Source organism: Prionailurus viverrinus, chromosome C1, assembly GCF_022837055.1.
Source record: "Prionailurus viverrinus isolate Anna chromosome C1, UM_Priviv_1.0, whole genome shotgun sequence".
NCBI lineage: Eukaryota > Metazoa > Chordata > Mammalia > Carnivora > Felidae > Prionailurus > Prionailurus viverrinus.
The window spans coordinates 133,444,917-133,463,197 of record NC_062568.1 but is presented as its reverse complement, the minus strand read 5'-3'; the positions used below and the strand labels follow the sequence as shown (position 1 = coordinate 133,463,197).

The following is an 18,281-nucleotide window of genomic DNA, read 5'->3' as shown; positions in this document are numbered from 1 at the left end:
CTGGAATTGAAATAAACATTGAAAAGAAGAAAGAAATGCCCAACGGACATATCCATTTGGCTCTGCTATACTAATGTTATGTTTTATGTATTCCTCAAAAGACAAAAGCAACATCTGGAAACAATAATCGATGCCCTTGTATAAATACTGCTTTTATATGGGGGAAGAGGATAATAAAAGTAAAACAATAAAATTGGCACTAGCAGTAGGTGCTAAGGAGGCACAAAGAAGTAGAAGACACAACTCCTGTTATCAAGAAGCCTGGTACGAGGGGAAAGAATGCACACAGACATGTTAAGAGTGATGCAAGACAGCATGAAAAATTTAAATGAGGGCAGAGGGGAGGCAAGCAAATGGTTATGAAAACAACCTTGTAAGAGTAGGGGAGATCCCTGATAAAGCTGAAGCCGAAGCTAATGGACACAGAGCAGTAGGGAGGCCACTGGGTGGGATCATTAGGACATGAGATGGCAAAATCTGAGATGTGGGCTCAAGGAATGGGGGAAATACTGGGGAGAAGGACGAGAGTGAAAGCAGATCAGGAAAGTAGGTTGAAAAATGGAAAAACTGTCACTGAAGGTTTCTGGGCTGCGAAGTAATGTCAGGGGGGCATGAGCACTGACCCGCAGGGCTCGGGGATTCCTAAGGAAGACTTTTGTTCATCACTGTAACCCCAGCTCCTAAGAGAAGTCTCAGCACACTGCAGGCCATCAAATATTTACCAGTTTCACCAAACAATGGTTCAAAGTTTGAAACTGTACAATCTCCAACATTTTAATGCTTTAATTTCAAAACCATGAATTCAAAAATCGATTGTGTACATTGAGGTTTCCTTCATGAAAAAAAAAAAAAAACACAAAAGCACATCAATCTATCGCATTAACTATGCAGCATTTTTAAGCAAAGCAATCAAACTCCTTCTCAACGAGCCCTATCATACCCATTTAGTTTCATTTCACAATCTCTCAGCCTCAGCCAGGTTGATGTCCTTAACATTCTCTCTATTCATCTTGTTATCTCCTCCTTGTCTCTGGTCACACTGTTCCCCCCACCTACTAAACTCTCCTCCACTGCTACTGTTGCAAGAAAGTGCTTTCGATAGTGAAAACAGTGGACATATAGAACAAATTAAGCGTGTGGTTTCTCCCCATACACATATTTTATTATAGTAGAAAGGGAAGGATTACTCTCTACATTGCAGAAGGGACTAGATGTAGAAATAAAATTGGCATAGATTATGTGTGAGTTTCAGGAATTAGAATCATACTTTAGCTTTGTAACTTGTCACCCATCTTTGTGTCTGGGGCATGTAATTTACACATCTGATTTATGCTCATTTTTGTATTTTTGTTTTTAGCCTTGAGAAAGTGTGGTGGTTTGCAAAGTAGGTACTTGCTTTCACAGCTGGACCAATTAAGGATAAAAAGGATAATTTCCACATTTTCCACTGCAATTAAAACTTCATTATACCTGCTTTAACAGTCTTTTCTTTTCTTAAAAGGAAACACTTACTGAATACATTCTTTGAAGATTTAACCTTGCCACCAACTGAAGTCGTTACAATGATGGGCCTTGTCTTCCATTTTACTCTTTTATTAAGATATATTCTTTGGGAACAAAATCTTCTCAGTTCTACCTTACATAATGCTCAATGTCACTCATCATCAGGGAAATAAAAATCAAAGCCACACTGAGACACCACCTCACACTGGTCAGAATGGCTAAAATGAACAAATCAGGAAACTACAGATGCTGGCAAGGATGTGGAGAAACGGGAACCCTCTTGCAGTGTTGGTGGGAATGCAAACTGGTGAAGCCACTCTGGAAAACAGTGTGGAGGTTCATAAAAAAAATTAAAAATAGATCTACCCTGTGACCCAGCAATAGCACTACTAGGAATTTACCCAAAGGGTACAGGAGTGCTGATGCATAGGGGCACATGTACTCCAATGTTTATAGCAGCACTTTCAACAATAGCCAAATTATGGAAAGAGCCCAAATGTCCATCAATTGACGAATGGATAAAGAAGATGTGGTTTATGTATATAATGGAATACTACCTGGCAATGAGAAAGAATGAAATCTGGCCATTTGCAGCAATGTGGATGACACTAGAAGGTATTATGCTGAGTGAAATAAGTCAGAGAAGGACAGGTATCATATGTTTTCACTCATATGTGGATCTTAAGAAACTTAACAGAAGACCGTGGGGGAAGGGAAGGGGAGAAAATAGTTACAGAGAGGGAGGGAGGCAAACCACAAGAGACTCTGAAATACAGAGAACTGAGGGTGGACACGGGGGTGGGAGAGAGGGGAAAATGAGTGACGGGCATTGAGGAGGGCACTCGTTGGGATGAGCACTGGGTGTTGTATGTCAGCCAATTTGACAATAAATTGTATTTAAAAAAATACACCCAGAATGCAATCTCTTCTCTCCATCTCCTTTGCTCCTACCCAGCTCCAAGCCATATTACTCACATTGATTATGACCATAGCTTCCTGGTCTGCTCCCCCAGCTCCATTTGTCTATTCAAGTGTCTACATCCATCTATTCTCAACACAGCATCCACTGTGACCCTATTAGAAAGAGTTGATCAAATGATTTACCTCTGCTCAAAACCCTCCTGTGTCTTCCCTTCTCACATGGAATAAAAGTCATCTTGTAATCTAACCCCTTAATTTGTTACCTTATGGGCCTCATCTGCTTCTACCCAGTTTTAAGTCTACTCCAGCCACTGTGGCCTCCCTGCTGTTGGACATCCTGTCATTCCCCCAAGGAGGCTTTCCCTTACAATTCTAAAATGCAATCCCCCTCCCTACCCCCTAGTATTTATCACCATATAATTTAATATGAAATCTATTCATTTCTTTTGTTTTTGTCTCCCCCTACCCTTGCTCAATCATGACATGACGGCAGGGACTTCTGTTCATTTTATTACTACTGTATCTCCAGTGCTTAGAAAACAGTAGGCACTCCTATTATCGAATGAATGGGTAGATGAGCATTTGATATTAAATCTAAAATTTGGAGATCATATGTTGTTTCAAGGAAAAGTAGTCATTTCGATTGATGTTCTTTGAATGTAAGTGGTTGATTAATATCGTTTTATGGTATCTAAAGACTACTTTTTTGGTAGTCAAGGTAAACAGTGAAAATGCCTTCCCCCTCCTCCAACATTTTGGGCATGAAGTGTTAAACTGTTCATCTGAATATAAGTCTTTCTTTGACTTGGATGATTCTTTGAGGGCCTTGACCTCTCCCTACCCTGAATGGTTTGAATGACAAGGACCATTTACCAGAGTAATTATCAGTCTTAATTTTGGTTCTCAGTCCACCAAATCTAATACTGTCAAATGAATGGCGGTAACATCCATTCATCCATTTGTTCAAGACAGACACCTGGACATCATTCCTGAACCTTTCCTTTCCTTACTTCCTACTTTCAAACCACAAGATCTGTAATTTTTTTATCTCCTAAATCTTATTTAAATGCATATACTTCTCTCCATCCCCAAACCCATCACCCTAGTTAGGCTGTCATCATTTGTCATCTGAATTATTCAAAATGTTCCTACTTGTCTCCCTACTTCAATCTTTGTCAAAACATTCCCTTGACAATGCAGGCTGAATGATCTATGTAAAAGCTTAGATTTAATTGGGTCACTCTCCACTCAAAAGTGTTTTAAAAGATCCTTTGCTACCAGGACTAATGACAGTCACCATTTACTAAATGGGGTGCCTAGGTGGCTCAGTCAGTTAAGCATCTGACTCTTGATTTGGGCTCAGGTCATGATCTCACAGTTCTGAGATTGAGCTCTGACTTGGGCCCTGCGCTGAGCATGGAGGCTGCTTGAGATTCTCTTTCTCCCTCTGCCCTGACCTGACATGCACGCTTGCTCTCTCTCTCTAATTTTTTTTTAAATGCTTATTATATGCCAAGCACTTTGCTAAACCCTTTTAATACTTCTATACTTAATCTCTCTTCACCTCTTCTCATCCCGTATTTTTTAAGGTGGAAACAGAAGGCTCATTGAGGTTAAATAATTTGCCCAAGATCACCAAGTCAGTAAGTGGCAAAGATGTGACTCCACTCCAGGATTATGTCAATCTAGAACCTGTGTTCCTAACCCCTACATGGAACGAAGCAATGGAGTAGTGCTAATAGCTTTATAGAGCATGGTTTACAATGCTCTTCAGGATCTGCGCCTCGCCTCGTTTACCTCTCCACGTTGAACTCAAAGCAACAGTGCCCTCCCACCGCCAGCCCTTGCAAGTGCTATCAACTTCTTTTCACACCCTTCCAGTCCTCAAAGCCCCAGCTCCCCTTTCCTGGTCATCTCTCAAGTCTCAGTTTAGACAGCACTTCTTCCCAGAATTTTCCGGTCTCACATTCAGATAAAGCGGTGCCCTTCCTGAAGACTTCCATAGCAGTCTGTATGTCCCAGATTACAGCAATTACCTATTCTGTTTTTTTGTTTTAGTTTTATCTAATCTCCATTCCCTTCACTGCCGTACCCTTGCACCTTTCACACTGCTTGGGACACAGTCACTACTCCACCGTAAGTAGTAGTATTAGTTCTGTTATTTCCAGAGTTTAGCATAATACCTGGTCTCTCCTAAATCTCCACGTGATTAAGCGAATAATGTAATGAATTATACTTGAACATAAGTTTACAACATTTGCTCATACTAAAATTATTATTGTATCTGGATGCAATCTCCTAGCATTTCTAGATATACACAATATATGTGTCTCTGTCAGAACTAGACCATTTCAAATTGTAAACGCCTACAGAGCTGGTAATCTCTGTTTTGACTGTATTACCCGATAGGACAGCTTGTTGTTCATACTGTGACACAATATTCTGAAACGTGTATTGTTCTATGATCAGGAGATAGTTGTTTCTATCCTCATGGATTTTGTGTATTTATAAATGTGGCAATTCACTTTGCTTCATTTATCATGCAGTGTTCGTGATTTCTAAACGAAACACAACATGCCTAGATTAACAACGCAAAACAGCTTTTACTACTCAGGAAAATTGCAAGCTGGCATCATAAAGCTGCTGCGTCCCCTCCGTTCAATATACATAATATAGTAATATAATAATTTGTTAGAAAAATATACGCTACAGGGAAGCTCAATTATAGACAAGCGTAAGTTACTCATTTGTCATTAAAAGATGCCTGGGCCGCGTCAGCAAACCAGCATTTCGCCCTGGCTGGGCTGACCGGGTCCGGTAACGCAGGGAAACTACAAATTGCAGCATGCAATGCTCCAAAAGTGCTAAGGAGACCAGAGGAGAGCGTCGCGGTGCACTCTGGGGTTTGTAGTCACCGACCCACGCCCCACTACTTACCGGACCCAGCCACCACCAAGAGACTGAGAGACTGACGGGGCTCAAGGACCCGAGAATGGAGCACTACCCACAGCCGCAGTGCCAGAAGAAGCACGGCCACCGCAGCTCCCGCCGCGGCTAGAATAAGGACGCTAACCATGCGTAGCTACGACACATACGTACAGCCCCCACCCGTGCGGCCTCTGAGACGAGGTCAAAGTTCAACAAGTACGGGCGCTGTGGAGACTCAACCAGGGCGTGGCGACCCTCTTGATGGGCGGGGCTTGTCTACGCTGGGAGGAGTTCGGGGCGAGACGCGGAAGCCCCAGCCCCGAGGAGTTTGATGGCTTGCCTTCCGGTTTCTGCGCTGCTGCCGTCCAAGCACAAAGTGAAATTCGGCAAGTAAAGCGCAAAAGTGTGATTTCCCCCCGTGAAGAAGTCAGGCCGCCTGTGCGCCCTAAAGGCCCCAGAGCTCCCAAGTTAGGAGGTGTTCCAGCGCCACTAACTGTGAATTCCACCTGAGGCCAATAGCACATACAGCCTTTTTTCTTCTCTTTTCTCTCCTCTCCCCTTTCCTTCTTCCTCTTTTTTTTTTTTTTTTTTTTTTGTCTTCCTTGCTCTCTCCCTCTCTGTCTCTCTCTCTCTCTCTCTGCCAAGGAAAATGTTTCTGTTGCACATGCAGACATTACTGTGCTTGCCTATAAAAGGTACCTTGGTACAAAAAGTTGAATTGAGGGCCCTCATCTGAATCTCTTTCCGAACACTCGTGTATTTAACTTTTTCTAGGCATTTTCTCAGATCTCAGTGTGATCAGAGTGGCAGAGGGTGATCACCTCCAGTTATGCCATGGTCCTGAGAGGAGTGGACGCTCAGTGGCTCAAGGTAGCAGAATAGAGAAGGCAGCGTCCTACAATTAGTATTCAGTTACTACAAAGCCAAAACCTCCCCCAGCTCCAATTTTGCTCATTTTTGTTGTCTATTTAATCCACATGGCAGCAATATAAAAATACTGAGATTACAGAAGTCCCTTCACGCCAAGTGTAATTTGCCTTCAGTCCAGTACAGACCTATAGGTTAGATAGGACAAGTGTACAGATAAACAGGTCCTGAAAGATGAAACAGACTGCTCAAGTGAAACAGTGGCAAATCTAGGTTTAGAAATCAGAAATCCTAACTCCTGCTTCATAGGAGTGTTACATTGTGTATTCCTTTGCTAAGCTCAGACTTGCTCGATTATCACATTTGCCTAGAGCCTAGCATGTGTCTTCCCTTTTTAAAATTTTTTAAAAAATGTTTATTTACTTATTTTGAGAGCGAGAGCAAATGAGCAAATGGGGGAAGGGCAGAGAGAGAGAATCCTTAGCAGCCTCCGTGCTGTCGGCACTCGATCATAGGAACCATGAGATCATAACGTGAGCCAAAATCAAGAGTCAGATGCATAACCAACTGAGCCACTCAGGCACCCCTAAAATGTGTCTTTTAATGTTTAGTTATTTTTGAGACAGAGGGAGATGGAGCATGAGCAGAGAAGGGGCAGAGAGAGATGGAGACACAGAATCTGAAGCAGGCTCCAGGCTCTGAACTCTCAGCACAGAGCCTCATGTGGGGCTTGAACTCGTCAACCATGAGATCATGATCTGAGCTGAAGTCAGACACTCAACCAACTGAGCCGCTCAGGTGCCCCTAGAATGTGTCTTCTAAAATGCAGTCTTTTAAGAGAGGCCTGGGATCAGGTTATTTAACCAGTGTGTCAATTTCCCTTAGGCAAGTGTGGAAAACATTTAGGGATATGAAAGCATCATTTTCTGGCTAATGGACCTCACAGCACGGAATATTCAGTCTTCCATCAAATCGTCTTAACCCTACATCCTTACAATAAGACCAAAAAGTGATTATTATTTCCCTCTTTACAGATAAAGACGCGGATTCTATAACAAATAGTTTGGGGCACGTGGGTGGCTCAGTCGGCCAAGTGTCTTGCTTTTGATTTCGGCTCAGGTCATGATCTCATGATTCCTGAGATTGAGACCTGCGTCAGGCTCTGTGCTCTTGGGATTCTCTCTCTCCCTCTCTCTCTTCCCTTCCCCAACTCGTGCTTTCTCTCTCTCAAAGTAAATTAATAAATAAACATTTAAAAAAAGTTAGTTTGCCTAAGATTTCTCAGCTAGTAATAATTGTGGGCTTAGAATTCAGTGCATCAAATTTTGATGAATTCAGAATCCCTTGGGCTTATAAATACATAGTTCAAAGTCCAGAGGTAGGGCCTCTGGCACGGTATAAAAAACAACTTAAGTATATTACAAAGGATATAGTTTTCTTTCATCTGCCCACTCTATTATTCCCAACAAGCGTTTCAACCTAAGACTCTCCCCTCATACTTAAAAGAAGATGTTAAGGTCTTAGAAATTACATCCAGATGGGGAAATCTCTGGAGCCAAAAAAAAAAAAAAAAGAAGTTATCTTGTCATTGGGTCTCTTTTTTAAGGGCGAGGAAACCTTTTCTGGAACCCCTCACAGCAGACTTTCTTTCACTCTGTCTGGCTGTGTTTATATCACTTGATTATTCATAAAAGGAATGATACCTCAGAGCTGGCTGGGGTCGGGTGGAGGATGGCGTACGGTTACCTGTTGTACCTGGCTATTTGATGGAGGGTGGGTACAGAACACAACGGTCATTCTCTTGGAGAGAAGAAGTTGGAAGAGAGTAGAGGAGAGATGATTGTTGGTTAGGCAAATAATAGTGTTTGGATTGCTGTGAGACTGTTGTGTTCCAGATGGCTTTGTAACCCGACACAGGCAATGTAGATGTCAAGCATATTAATAATTACTAGACTGCAGGTCTCAGAAGACACCCATGCATTCTCCTTTACCCCATCTCCTCACTTTTGTAGTTACCTGTATCTGTAGGAAATATCAGCTTGACCACATTGGCATGCAGCTGGAATGAATGGAGATGATCAAGCATTTAGGGGCTGCCAATAAACGGAGTGAATGGAGGTAGAGTAGCAGACATTGTTTAGAGTTATTGGTTGAGTTATTCTGAATTAAGGCTAGGGTCAAACTGTTCAGTGTTCCTGACAAGAAAGCTGAGGAATGCAGAGAGGAGCTAGGTGGCAGGCAGGGACAGGAACGAAGTTGGGAACTCCTGAGCAAAATCAATGTCTATTGGGCTGCGACAGGTGCAAAATGTATAGATAATCACAAGGTCAAGGAGCTGTCCTGGATTAATCAGGAAAGGCAACGCTTAGTGGCAAGAGGCAGTAACTAAAATTCCTCTTGGGCAGGTAAGTTGCACTGACAATGCAAATTACAGATAGATGAAAGTAAATTGTATGCTGTGAAAGCACGAAAAATGTATGAATAATTGACAAAATGAATAATAATTTTGAGCCATAACTAATTTTAAGTAAAGTCTGTGGGAAGTGATTTTTATTATCTTCTTAACTCTATTTTCTTAAGTTTCTTTGGCAAATATCTGTAATTCATGAATATTTTAAAAGTTAGGATTATTTTGCACTATTCAGTAGGATTATACTGAATACTCAGAACCTGCTATGTGCCAGATTTAGGTACAGAGGATCTCATATGAATAGGACAGGACAATAGCCCAGACAAGAAACTTAGATTAGAAAGATGACAGCGGAAATAGAAGAGGGTAGATTTGAGATATATTTTATGGATAGAGTCATTAAGACTTGGTGATGGATTAGATATTGGGGATCAAGATGGCTTCTAGAGTTTTCACCTCAAAACTGGTTGGATGGTGTCATTTGCTAAGAATAGACAGGAAGAGAAACAAGCCTTTTGTGGGTAGAGAAAGGGGAGGAAAGGATGAAAATGAAGTGTTCTGGTTTGGATGTTATTTTGAATAACCTGTTAGACATCCAAGTGGTTATGTCAAATAGGTAGTTTCATGTACAAATCTGAAGCTTGGGTCAGAGCTAGAGGTATAAATTTAGAACTCAGCATAAACATGGTGCTGAAAGCCATGGGAATGAGTGAGATTACCTAGGGAGGGAGTATAGGTCAGACCTGTGCAATAGAACTTTCTGCTTTCATGGAAAGGTTTTACGTCCATGTTGTCCACTATCTACATGCACCTACTGAGCACTTGAAATGTGGTTAGTACAATTGAGGAACTTGATTTTAATTTTATTTCATTTAAATTATTTTAATTTTAGATAGACACATGTGGATAGGTGCTACTATATTGGACAGCTCAGGATTGAGAAGAGTATGGGGTCATCAACATTTTGAGGTCTAATAAAGGAGATTTAGCCAGCAAGGAAGATAGAGAAGGGAAAGCCAGGGAGATAGAGGAAAATCAGGAAAGGGTGGTGTCCACAAAACCAAGAGAGGAAAATGATTCAAGAATGGGAATGCAGGGGCACCTGGGTGGCTCAGTCGGTTAAGCATCTGACTTTCACTCAGGTCATGATCTCACGGTTTGTGCGTTTGAGCCCCACTTTGGGCTCTGTGCTGACAGCTTGGAGCCTGGAGCCTGCTTTGGATTCTGTGTCTCCTTCTCTCTCTGTTCCTCCCCCACTTGTTTTCTGTCTCTCCCTGTCTCTCAAAAATAAATAAATTTTTAAAAATTTTATTAAAAAAAAGAATGGGAATGCAGTCAGCTATGTCATATGCTGTTCATAGGTAGGACACAATGACTTGAAAACAAGCTAGTCACTGAGGATCTAAACAGGAGTAGCATTTCCATGAAATGGTGGTTATAGAAAGCAGTTGGAAATGGGCAGAAGAGTCAATGGAAGATGAAGAAAATCAATGTCTGTAGACAATTACTTCAAGTTTTTCTTTGAAAGGTAATGGATAAACTGGATGGGAAATGAAAGAGAATTTGGAATTGAGGAAACTTATTTTCTTAATATGGGAGTTACTGGACATACTCATTTGCTTTTTAAAATGATCCAGTGGAGGGGCGCCTGGGTGGCTCAGTAAGTTAAGCATCCGACTTCGGCTCAGGTCATGATCTCACAGTTCGAGTGAGTTCGAGCCCTGAGTTGGGCTTTGTGCTGACAGCCTGGAGCCTGCTGCTGATTCTGTGTCTCCCTCTCTCTCTGTTCCTCCGCCACTTACACTCTGTCTCTGTCTCTCTCAAAAATAAATAAAGATTAAAAAAAATAAAATGATCCAGTGGAGGAAAGTTGATGCAGGAGAGAAAGGGAATGAGAATAGGAACAAAATTCTTCAAAAGATGAAAAGCGTTGGAATGTACAGCACAAGTGGAGGTGGTTGGGCTTTGATAGAAGGAGGGACCCTTGTCATATCCTGCAGGGACATAATGCAGGTACTGAGAGGTTTATAGAATTGGTGGTAAATAGATGAGGGTGTTGAGATGGGAGTACAGAGTATGAGAGGCTTGAGGAGAAAGAAGATATGAAATAATTGTCTTGAAAAGTAATTGGCATATTCATTAGGATCAGCGTAGGATTTCTGGGCAGATTGGAATGTCCATTTGAAGCTTGTGATAACAAATTTAGAGAGAAACCAGTCAGCCTAATTTTATGTCTTTTTCCCCCTACTGGAAAAGGCAGATTGTTGACTTTAACCAAAGTTAGATTTTTGGCAGGTGAATATTTTAGCGAGATAAGGTTCTTCTCAAGGGGGTGAGGTCCATGGAACTTTCTCTGCATGTAGTGGGAAGTGAAGACAGGAGAATAAAGGTAGGAGAGTGGAGGAATAGTGGCAGACTGTGAGGTCAGGGGGTTGGAGGCCAAAAGAAGGTTGAAAATTGCAATGAAAGAACTAGAGCCAGTGAACTGTAGAGACAAGTGGTGGTGGTCAGAGAGTGGGATGCTTGAAGTCACTGTTGTGTTATTATTGGTAGTAGTTTTTAGGGTATGACTATAAAAATGGATGAAAAAGATATGGGGGGGCCACACACATGGATGCTGAAGTCACTAAGGGGTGGAGAGGACGATAATGAGCTCAAGTCTTCAAAAAGTAAGAGTTTGGAAGATGAGAGCAACCAAAAAGAACTTTGGGTATAAGCTGGATTATCTTCCATTTGTCCCTCAAGATTCACGCTTCTCCACCCCACTCAGAGCCATGGGAGCTGAAACCTATGGATTCAATCAACAGTTTTCCTTGCTCTCTGGTTCTAGTTGGGTTTGGCCAGTGGAGAGCCTCAGCAGATCTGATGCAGGGAGGCCGTGTCCCTGAATGGGAGATTTCTGCTCTTCAACATGACTTCTACGCACCTCTCTCCTTCTGGGCCCCAGATCTTCCTTTCCTTGTTCCTTCAGGCCAAGGGGTGGTAAGAGTTCCACTGTTACCAGCCCTGAATCCCTGCACTATTTCTCGTGCTTTCTTTACCTCATTCACACCTCTGTAAATAGTCCCTTTGTTAAATCATCTTCAACTTTATACAAATGTACCATCTCTGTCCTGTTGGGGAAGTACAACTGCATGAGAAGAACTTCAGAGGAGCTAGAGCTTTTGAAGGAAGGAGACCAGTGGCTTGGAGGCAGTGATGTGAATTGAGTTTCCCCGCCTTCTGTGGAGGTGTGAGAAACAAATGGCCTCTATTTGAGAGACGTATTGAGGAAATGTGGGAGAGCAAGTCTTCATCTTCTGCCGGGAAGTGGAGAAGTCATTCAGAAAGAAGTTGAAGGTGTAGGAGGGGTTTGCAGGTTACAGATTAGGAGGTTTCAAAGAATTTGGTGAAAGGGTTTGAAGGGTGGTGAGGAATGCGAGTTGGTTCAGATTGGGGGAATTTACAAATAACCGTGGAGGTAAGAATCAGGATGATAATGGTTAATCTGGAAGGCTTCTGGGCATTGAAGTAAATAGGGATGAGGGCAGGCTCTCAATTCATTTCAGTTCAGTTCTACTAGTACCTAGTATGTGCAACTTGCTGGGGGTACAGTGGTAAGGCAGTAAGAGTTAATACCCAAGCAGTGACTTAACAATGAGCCTGACTATGTGAACTGCACACCTCTTGACAGGGCCTCCTAGAGAAAAGCCACCCAACCCATGCTTTCATGGACTGCTTGGAGTATGGGCCACTAGGGACCCTGTCAGGTAGGCCCCTTCCCACCAGAGTTCAACAATCTTCAATCCTAATGAGGGTAGTAAAGTTCGGGATAAAGAAGACTGAAGCTGTTCTGCAAGAGCCAGAAAGACCGCTTTGGTCAGCATTATGTTTGCCCATGACATGGTAGGGTAAAGCTGGAAGGGAGTTCTTAGTGTGGGCCACAGACAGAACTGTGAACACCAGGACTGATGGTAGTATGCCTTACCATTAAAGATGTTCTGCAAGGTTGGGTAGGATAGGTGATAGAAATTGTCCCCGTACAACCCAAATGATCTGCATTATAGCCAAGTCCTTGTGAGATATACTAATATATGTTTACATTGCACTCTTTCCTGGATAAAGCCACTTGCTAGGATTCCTTGAATGCTAACCCTTGAAGGCTAAGGCAATTGTTAATACGTAATTGGCATTTATTGTGTGCTTACTGTATGCAGGCACTTGGAGCATGAATTAACTAATTCTCACAATAACCCTACAAGGTAGGCATTATAATGATACCATTTTACAAATGAAGACATTAAGGTATAGAGAGATCATTCGCTCTGGGTCACACAGCCAGGAATTGGCAGTCAGAATTCCAAAAGGCTCACACTCTTCCCTTCTACAGTATCATTAAAAGTATTCATCATTTATTTACACCAGCTGTTGTGCTATATATACCAAAGGAAGGAAGATAGAAATATAATGCTATTTACTATGACTAACTTTTCCTTTATAAAATTAGAACTAAATACCAGGCAAAGGATTTTTAAAATGTGGCTTTTTCAGGGGTACTTGGCAGATTCAGTTGGTGAAACTGAACTCTTGATCTAGGAGTTGTGAGTTCAAGATCCATGTCGGGCTTAGAGCCAACCAAAAAAAATTGTTTTTTCAGTGGCTCTTTCATATTCCAGTAAAGAGTTGCTTCTCTGTTTTCTAGATTTTTGTCCAACTGCATTCCAAAATGATACCAGGTTAAATAGATATCTGTCTGTCTGTCTCTCTGTGTATAATCACTCTTGATTCATGCCTTTTTAAAATAAATTTGCAGTGGGGGCGCCTGGGTGGCTTAGTCAGTTAAGCGGCCGACATTGGCTCAGGTCATGATCTCGCGGTCCGTGAGTTCGAGCCCCACATCGGGCTCTGTGCTGACTGCTCAGAGCCTTGAGCCTGTTTCAGATTCTGTGTCTCCCTCTCTCTCTGACCCTCCCCCGTTCATGGTCTGTCTCTTTCTGTCTCAAAAATAAATAAACGTTAAAAAAAATTTTTTTTAAAAAGATAAATTTGCAGTGAAATTACTAGACACACTAATTTTATTGCCTTACCTTATGTTCACTTATCTCAGATACATCTTTCCAGATATCTTTATAAATTCCTTGCCCTAGCCCTATACACACAAAATGCCTTATCATTTCCAAATTTAACTAGACATTAAAATCTCATTTAAAAATACATTTCCAGACAATCATGGTATCACACCATGTCGTACTGTTTATTAATGACAACCACAGCAGTAAAAGCTCCTTTCAGTTACCATATTTCCAGTTTGAGACCTATAAATAAAATCAGAAACAACTCTGTTTCTGTACTAAACACTGTTTGTCTTTGAAATCTTGCGAATTAGTTTTCTTCTCATCCAAACCCTCCTTCCCAGCAAAGCCTCTGCCTGGCACGTCTATCAAGTCTGTCTTGTCTTCTTCATTGTACATCTGCCCTTTTTACAATATCTTTCCCAAATTCTTTTTTTTAACTTTATTTACAGACCCTGAAACTTGATTGCCATATGCTTTTTTTCAATGTCTATTTGAGAGAGGGAAGAGAGAGTGCATGTGTGAGCATGAGTGGGGGAGGGACAGAGAGAGGGAGCCCAAAAAGTTCAGGTCCCGTCTTGAACGCATGCACCATGAGATCATGACCTAGGCTGAAACCAAGAGTCGGATGCTTAACTGACTGAGCCACCCAGCACCGCCCCCCCAAATTCTTTTTTTGCTGCGGCAGTGCTCTTTGTCCTTGTCAAACACACAAATTTATATCTTCTCTCTTATCTGACTATACATTATTCCTTAACTTTCTATGAAGAGAAAACATGGTCAACGTGTGAAATTCACATGCATGATAAAACATGCAGGCTACCATTTTGTAGGCATTTATGTACTTTCCCAACTACCCCTCATTACCTCCTATGAACTTAAGCACTGTTATTATCCCTATTTTGTAGGTGAGGAAGTTGAGGCTTTACCACGCTAAATCATCACTGCTGCTGCTTTGATTTGATTTCCTGTGGATATACTGTGGCCATCTAGTGGCTTCAGGAATATGGTGATGTTACCTAGGGAAGGGACTTAATGCAGAAAACATGTTACATTAGAAGAAGGGGATAAGAAGAATGAAATATACAGATGTGCTTCTTAAAGGTTAGTGTTATTTTCTCTTGGAAGTGTTGTGTAAATAATATGTGAATACACTTTACAACAGCAGGTAAATAGCTCTTGCTGTGCCCTTTAACCTTGTTTGTTCCCAGCATCTCCATGATTTATTTAATATCCTGTTCATATTTCCTCAACATTAGGTACCCTCTTCATTGGGAATCCCTTCTCAATTTGTTACAAACAGGCTTGTTAATTTACCAACAACAGCTTTTGATAGAAATCTCAGATGACTTAGCTGTTTCCCAAACTTAAGATTCCCTTCGCCACACTAGTACTCCCATGGGACTTTGCTGGTTGTATTTGTTTTGGAGTAAGTTAAAAGACAACTTAAATGAACCTGAGAAAGTCTTACGACTTTGTAATACTTAATTAGTATTTACCTAGGGAACTGTGGAATAACTGCATCTTAACTTGGAAATTTAAAAGAATCTTTAAATTTCCCTTTCTGAACAAATGCTATAAACTAAATAAAACCTTTTATGGTCAGTGTCCTCCATCAATTATGCCCTGTCTTTCCTGAATATGTAACCACTGACTCGCTGTGTCTTTATCCTTAGCCTATAAAGCTCAAGTCTCTCCCATTAAAAAAATAAAAGCAAAATCAATAAAACCCTCCCTCAATCAGTCTGGCTCAGCATAACTCCTTGAAACTACCAGCCAGGCACAGCCCAACCACATGAAAATGGCACTCCAGTCTTTAACCACACCTTTTACACTTTTGCCAGAGTGTTTTTCCACTCCCAGTCTATTTCTATGCAATTGGGCTATTTCATGGAACTGAAGCCTTCTGGTGAGCACAGAGCAGTTTTATTTCAGTTTTTGAGAGGCAGTCATCCTCATCATGTAGCCAGGCAGCCTATTCTGTGGACTCCTAGCATGTGGAGGGTTCCTCTCAGCATATGGAGGAAGCATGGCCCTCTCAATTCCTCTCAATACCAATACAGAAATAGGTATTGATTGACACAGGCCTTGCCCTAGAATGACACTGTCCTATGCATAATGGATCCCTCTATGGTGTACTGACCCAAAGAGTGTCTGAGTGTCTAAGAGCTTGGTTGAATTTGAGCAGACCTGATTTGCTCCTACAAAAAGAAACAGAGCCTTTCTCTGATAAAACTTTCAAATAAATGGGGTATGTCAGATTTGCCCTATCTTAGCCTGTGTTCCCTAGCAGCCACCACCATATGGCTATGCCATAACTTTCTGAAAATACTTGACAAACCACCCAAGAAAGGGATTTTCAGATGCTTCCTCTCCATTTTTTTTTTTTTTTTACATTTCTTTCTTCTAAGTCTCTCATTCTGGCGGTCTCTCTCATCCTTCAGAAATATTCAACCACTTTCCATCAAAGGAGGCTTTATTTCTTGGTTTCTTTTTCCATATCCCAATACCTCAGACTTTATCAGAATGAGCATTCTTTTTTTTTTTCTTTTTAACTCAGTCATTTGGGGCTCCAGGGGATAATGGGCTTAAGCCTCATGACTGAGGGTGAAGGTGAATCTTCCGATAGTTGGTTAGTCTCCCACCAAAGTGATCTCTGTGTCTTCTGAAATGTAAGCACACATTGCAACAAGAAGCACTTCTTTTCCTCAGAGACAATACACTCTTCTCCATTATTCATGAAATATTCTTTTTTCTTTAAAGAATTTTGGCCTTATAGTATAAGAACAAGAGATTGCTACTTTCTCTTCCACTTTGCAGAAACAGCAGCAACTTTAAGTAGAATTTGTTGATTCTGGGTCTCTTATGGGAGTTTGGGGTAGAAGTGAGTTATTTTTAGTTTGGTCTGCCAAACAAAAGTACCTAATGTTTATATTTTACTATTGCTGATTCATATTCCTCTGGTTCATTCATATCTATTGATTTATTGCCCCCCTCCACTCCCCACAATTGATATTCTGAAGAGGAAGGGTTTTGCCCAAAGTCCACCTGTGGCTGAGATGTTTTGGGTCCTTCATTTCCACGCGAGCTTAGATCCCTGATTATCCAGGGAACAAGCCATCTATCTCATGCAGACATGGCAACTGAGAGTGGAGTAGATGGAGGCACTGTCTCTGGAGGCCCCAGGACCCCATTACTGTGGGATTCAACCACTGTATCCAAGAGTAGTTCTGAACTTGGGGAAAACTTTACCAGCCTAAGATGCAGAGCACTTTGCTTTCCAGCTGTTCAGGGCACACATTATGTATATCCTGGGCAGCTGGAACTGGAGGTCACCCTCTTCTCCAGAACCCGATACCCCAATTGATCCCTGGGGGCTGGTTCTCATCTTAGTCCACACGTAAGTGGAACTAGTCATAACTAGTTACCATTTTATCTCTCTCTCTCTCTCTCTCTTTTTTTTTTGCCAAAAACTCAGTGTTTTTAAAAGAGACAAGTCCATGTTTGCTGCCTCATTTTTCTTTGTTCATTTTCATTCTGTATTTCGCAGCAATCTAGCTTCTGCCACAGTGATTCACCAGGAACCTCTAGATTTTTGAGTCCAGAAGAGCATTTCCTTTTCTAGCCTTTCTTCTCTTCTCTCAGGCAATTGCATTTTTTTTTCCTCCCATTGACTTTTTTTTTTAATTTTTTTTTTCAACGTTTATTTATTTTTGGGACAGAGAGAGACAGAGCATGAACGGGGGAGGGGCAGAGAGAGAGGGAGACACAGAATCGGAAACAGGCTCCAGGCTCTGAGCCATCAGCCCAGAGCCTGACGCGGGGCTCGAACTCACGGACCGCGAGATCGTGACCTGGCTGAAGTCGGACGCTTAACCGACTGCGCCACCCAGGCACCCCTCTCCCATTGACTTTCATTACTATATTTTCTTCTGATTCTCCTCACATCACTATTGTTCTATCTTGATATTCTTCTTTAGTTTTTCTTTTATCTACTTCCCTTAAAATAAAAAAAAAACCTTAAAAACATATTTGGAAGATACTAGAAATAATAAAATGGAAACTTGCGTAGCCACCAGCTGGATTTTCCCTTTCTTTTATTCTTTTCCACGCTGCTGTTCTCTTTCCTTCTAAGAAATAAATTCCTACTTACCACATTTTGGTCTTTGAATTTCTAAGGATTCTTAACTTTGGTAATCCTTTCTTCTTCTGTGGCAGATGAATGGCTGCCACCATAACATCTGTTCTTTCTGGTGCATGTTCGCTTAGCTGGAGACTCCTTCTTGTCCTCTTTTACAGGTAAGTATGGTTTTGTGGGGACGTTCTTGCCAATGGACTATAACTAGAAGTGGAGAGTACAACTTTGTCCTTACCTTTTTGAAAGAAGGCGGCTTGCCTTGCATTGTTTGCTGTCTCCTCCATGGATGGGTCTATGACCAGTTGCACCCATCAAGATGAGGAAAACATCCTAGGAGAGACTGGAACAACAAGATAGAAGGAATCTGGGTCCTGAATGACCTCACAGAACAGAGTGCCCTTTCAGTCTAGGCCCAACTATTAGGTGAGAAGGGAAGGAATTATTTTCATTTTTCATTTCTTTA

General features: G+C 41.6%; 2 protein-coding genes across 2 annotated transcripts in view; one reads left to right on the top strand and one right to left on the bottom strand.

Moving 5' to 3' along the window:
- Nucleotides 1-5,561, bottom strand: part of ALG14 (ALG14 UDP-N-acetylglucosaminyltransferase subunit) — a 102,199-nt gene extending 96,638 nt beyond the window's left edge. Inside the window, exon 1 of the mRNA XM_047873644.1 lies at nt 5,362-5,561. Within this exon, the coding sequence (XP_047729600.1) occupies nt 5,362-5,500 (139 nt within the window). The 5' untranslated portion in view covers nt 5,501-5,561. The remainder of the gene's footprint in view (nt 1-5,361) is intronic.
- A 6,742-nt stretch (nt 5,562-12,303) lies between these two features.
- TLCD4 (TLC domain containing 4) overlaps nt 12,304-18,281 on the top strand; it is a 99,894-nt gene continuing 93,916 nt past the window's right edge. The window contains exons 1-2 of the mRNA XM_047871536.1: nt 12,304-12,378; nt 14,589-14,784. The gene's annotated coding sequence lies outside the window, so the exon portion shown is untranslated. The remainder of the gene's footprint in view (nt 12,379-14,588; nt 14,785-18,281) is intronic.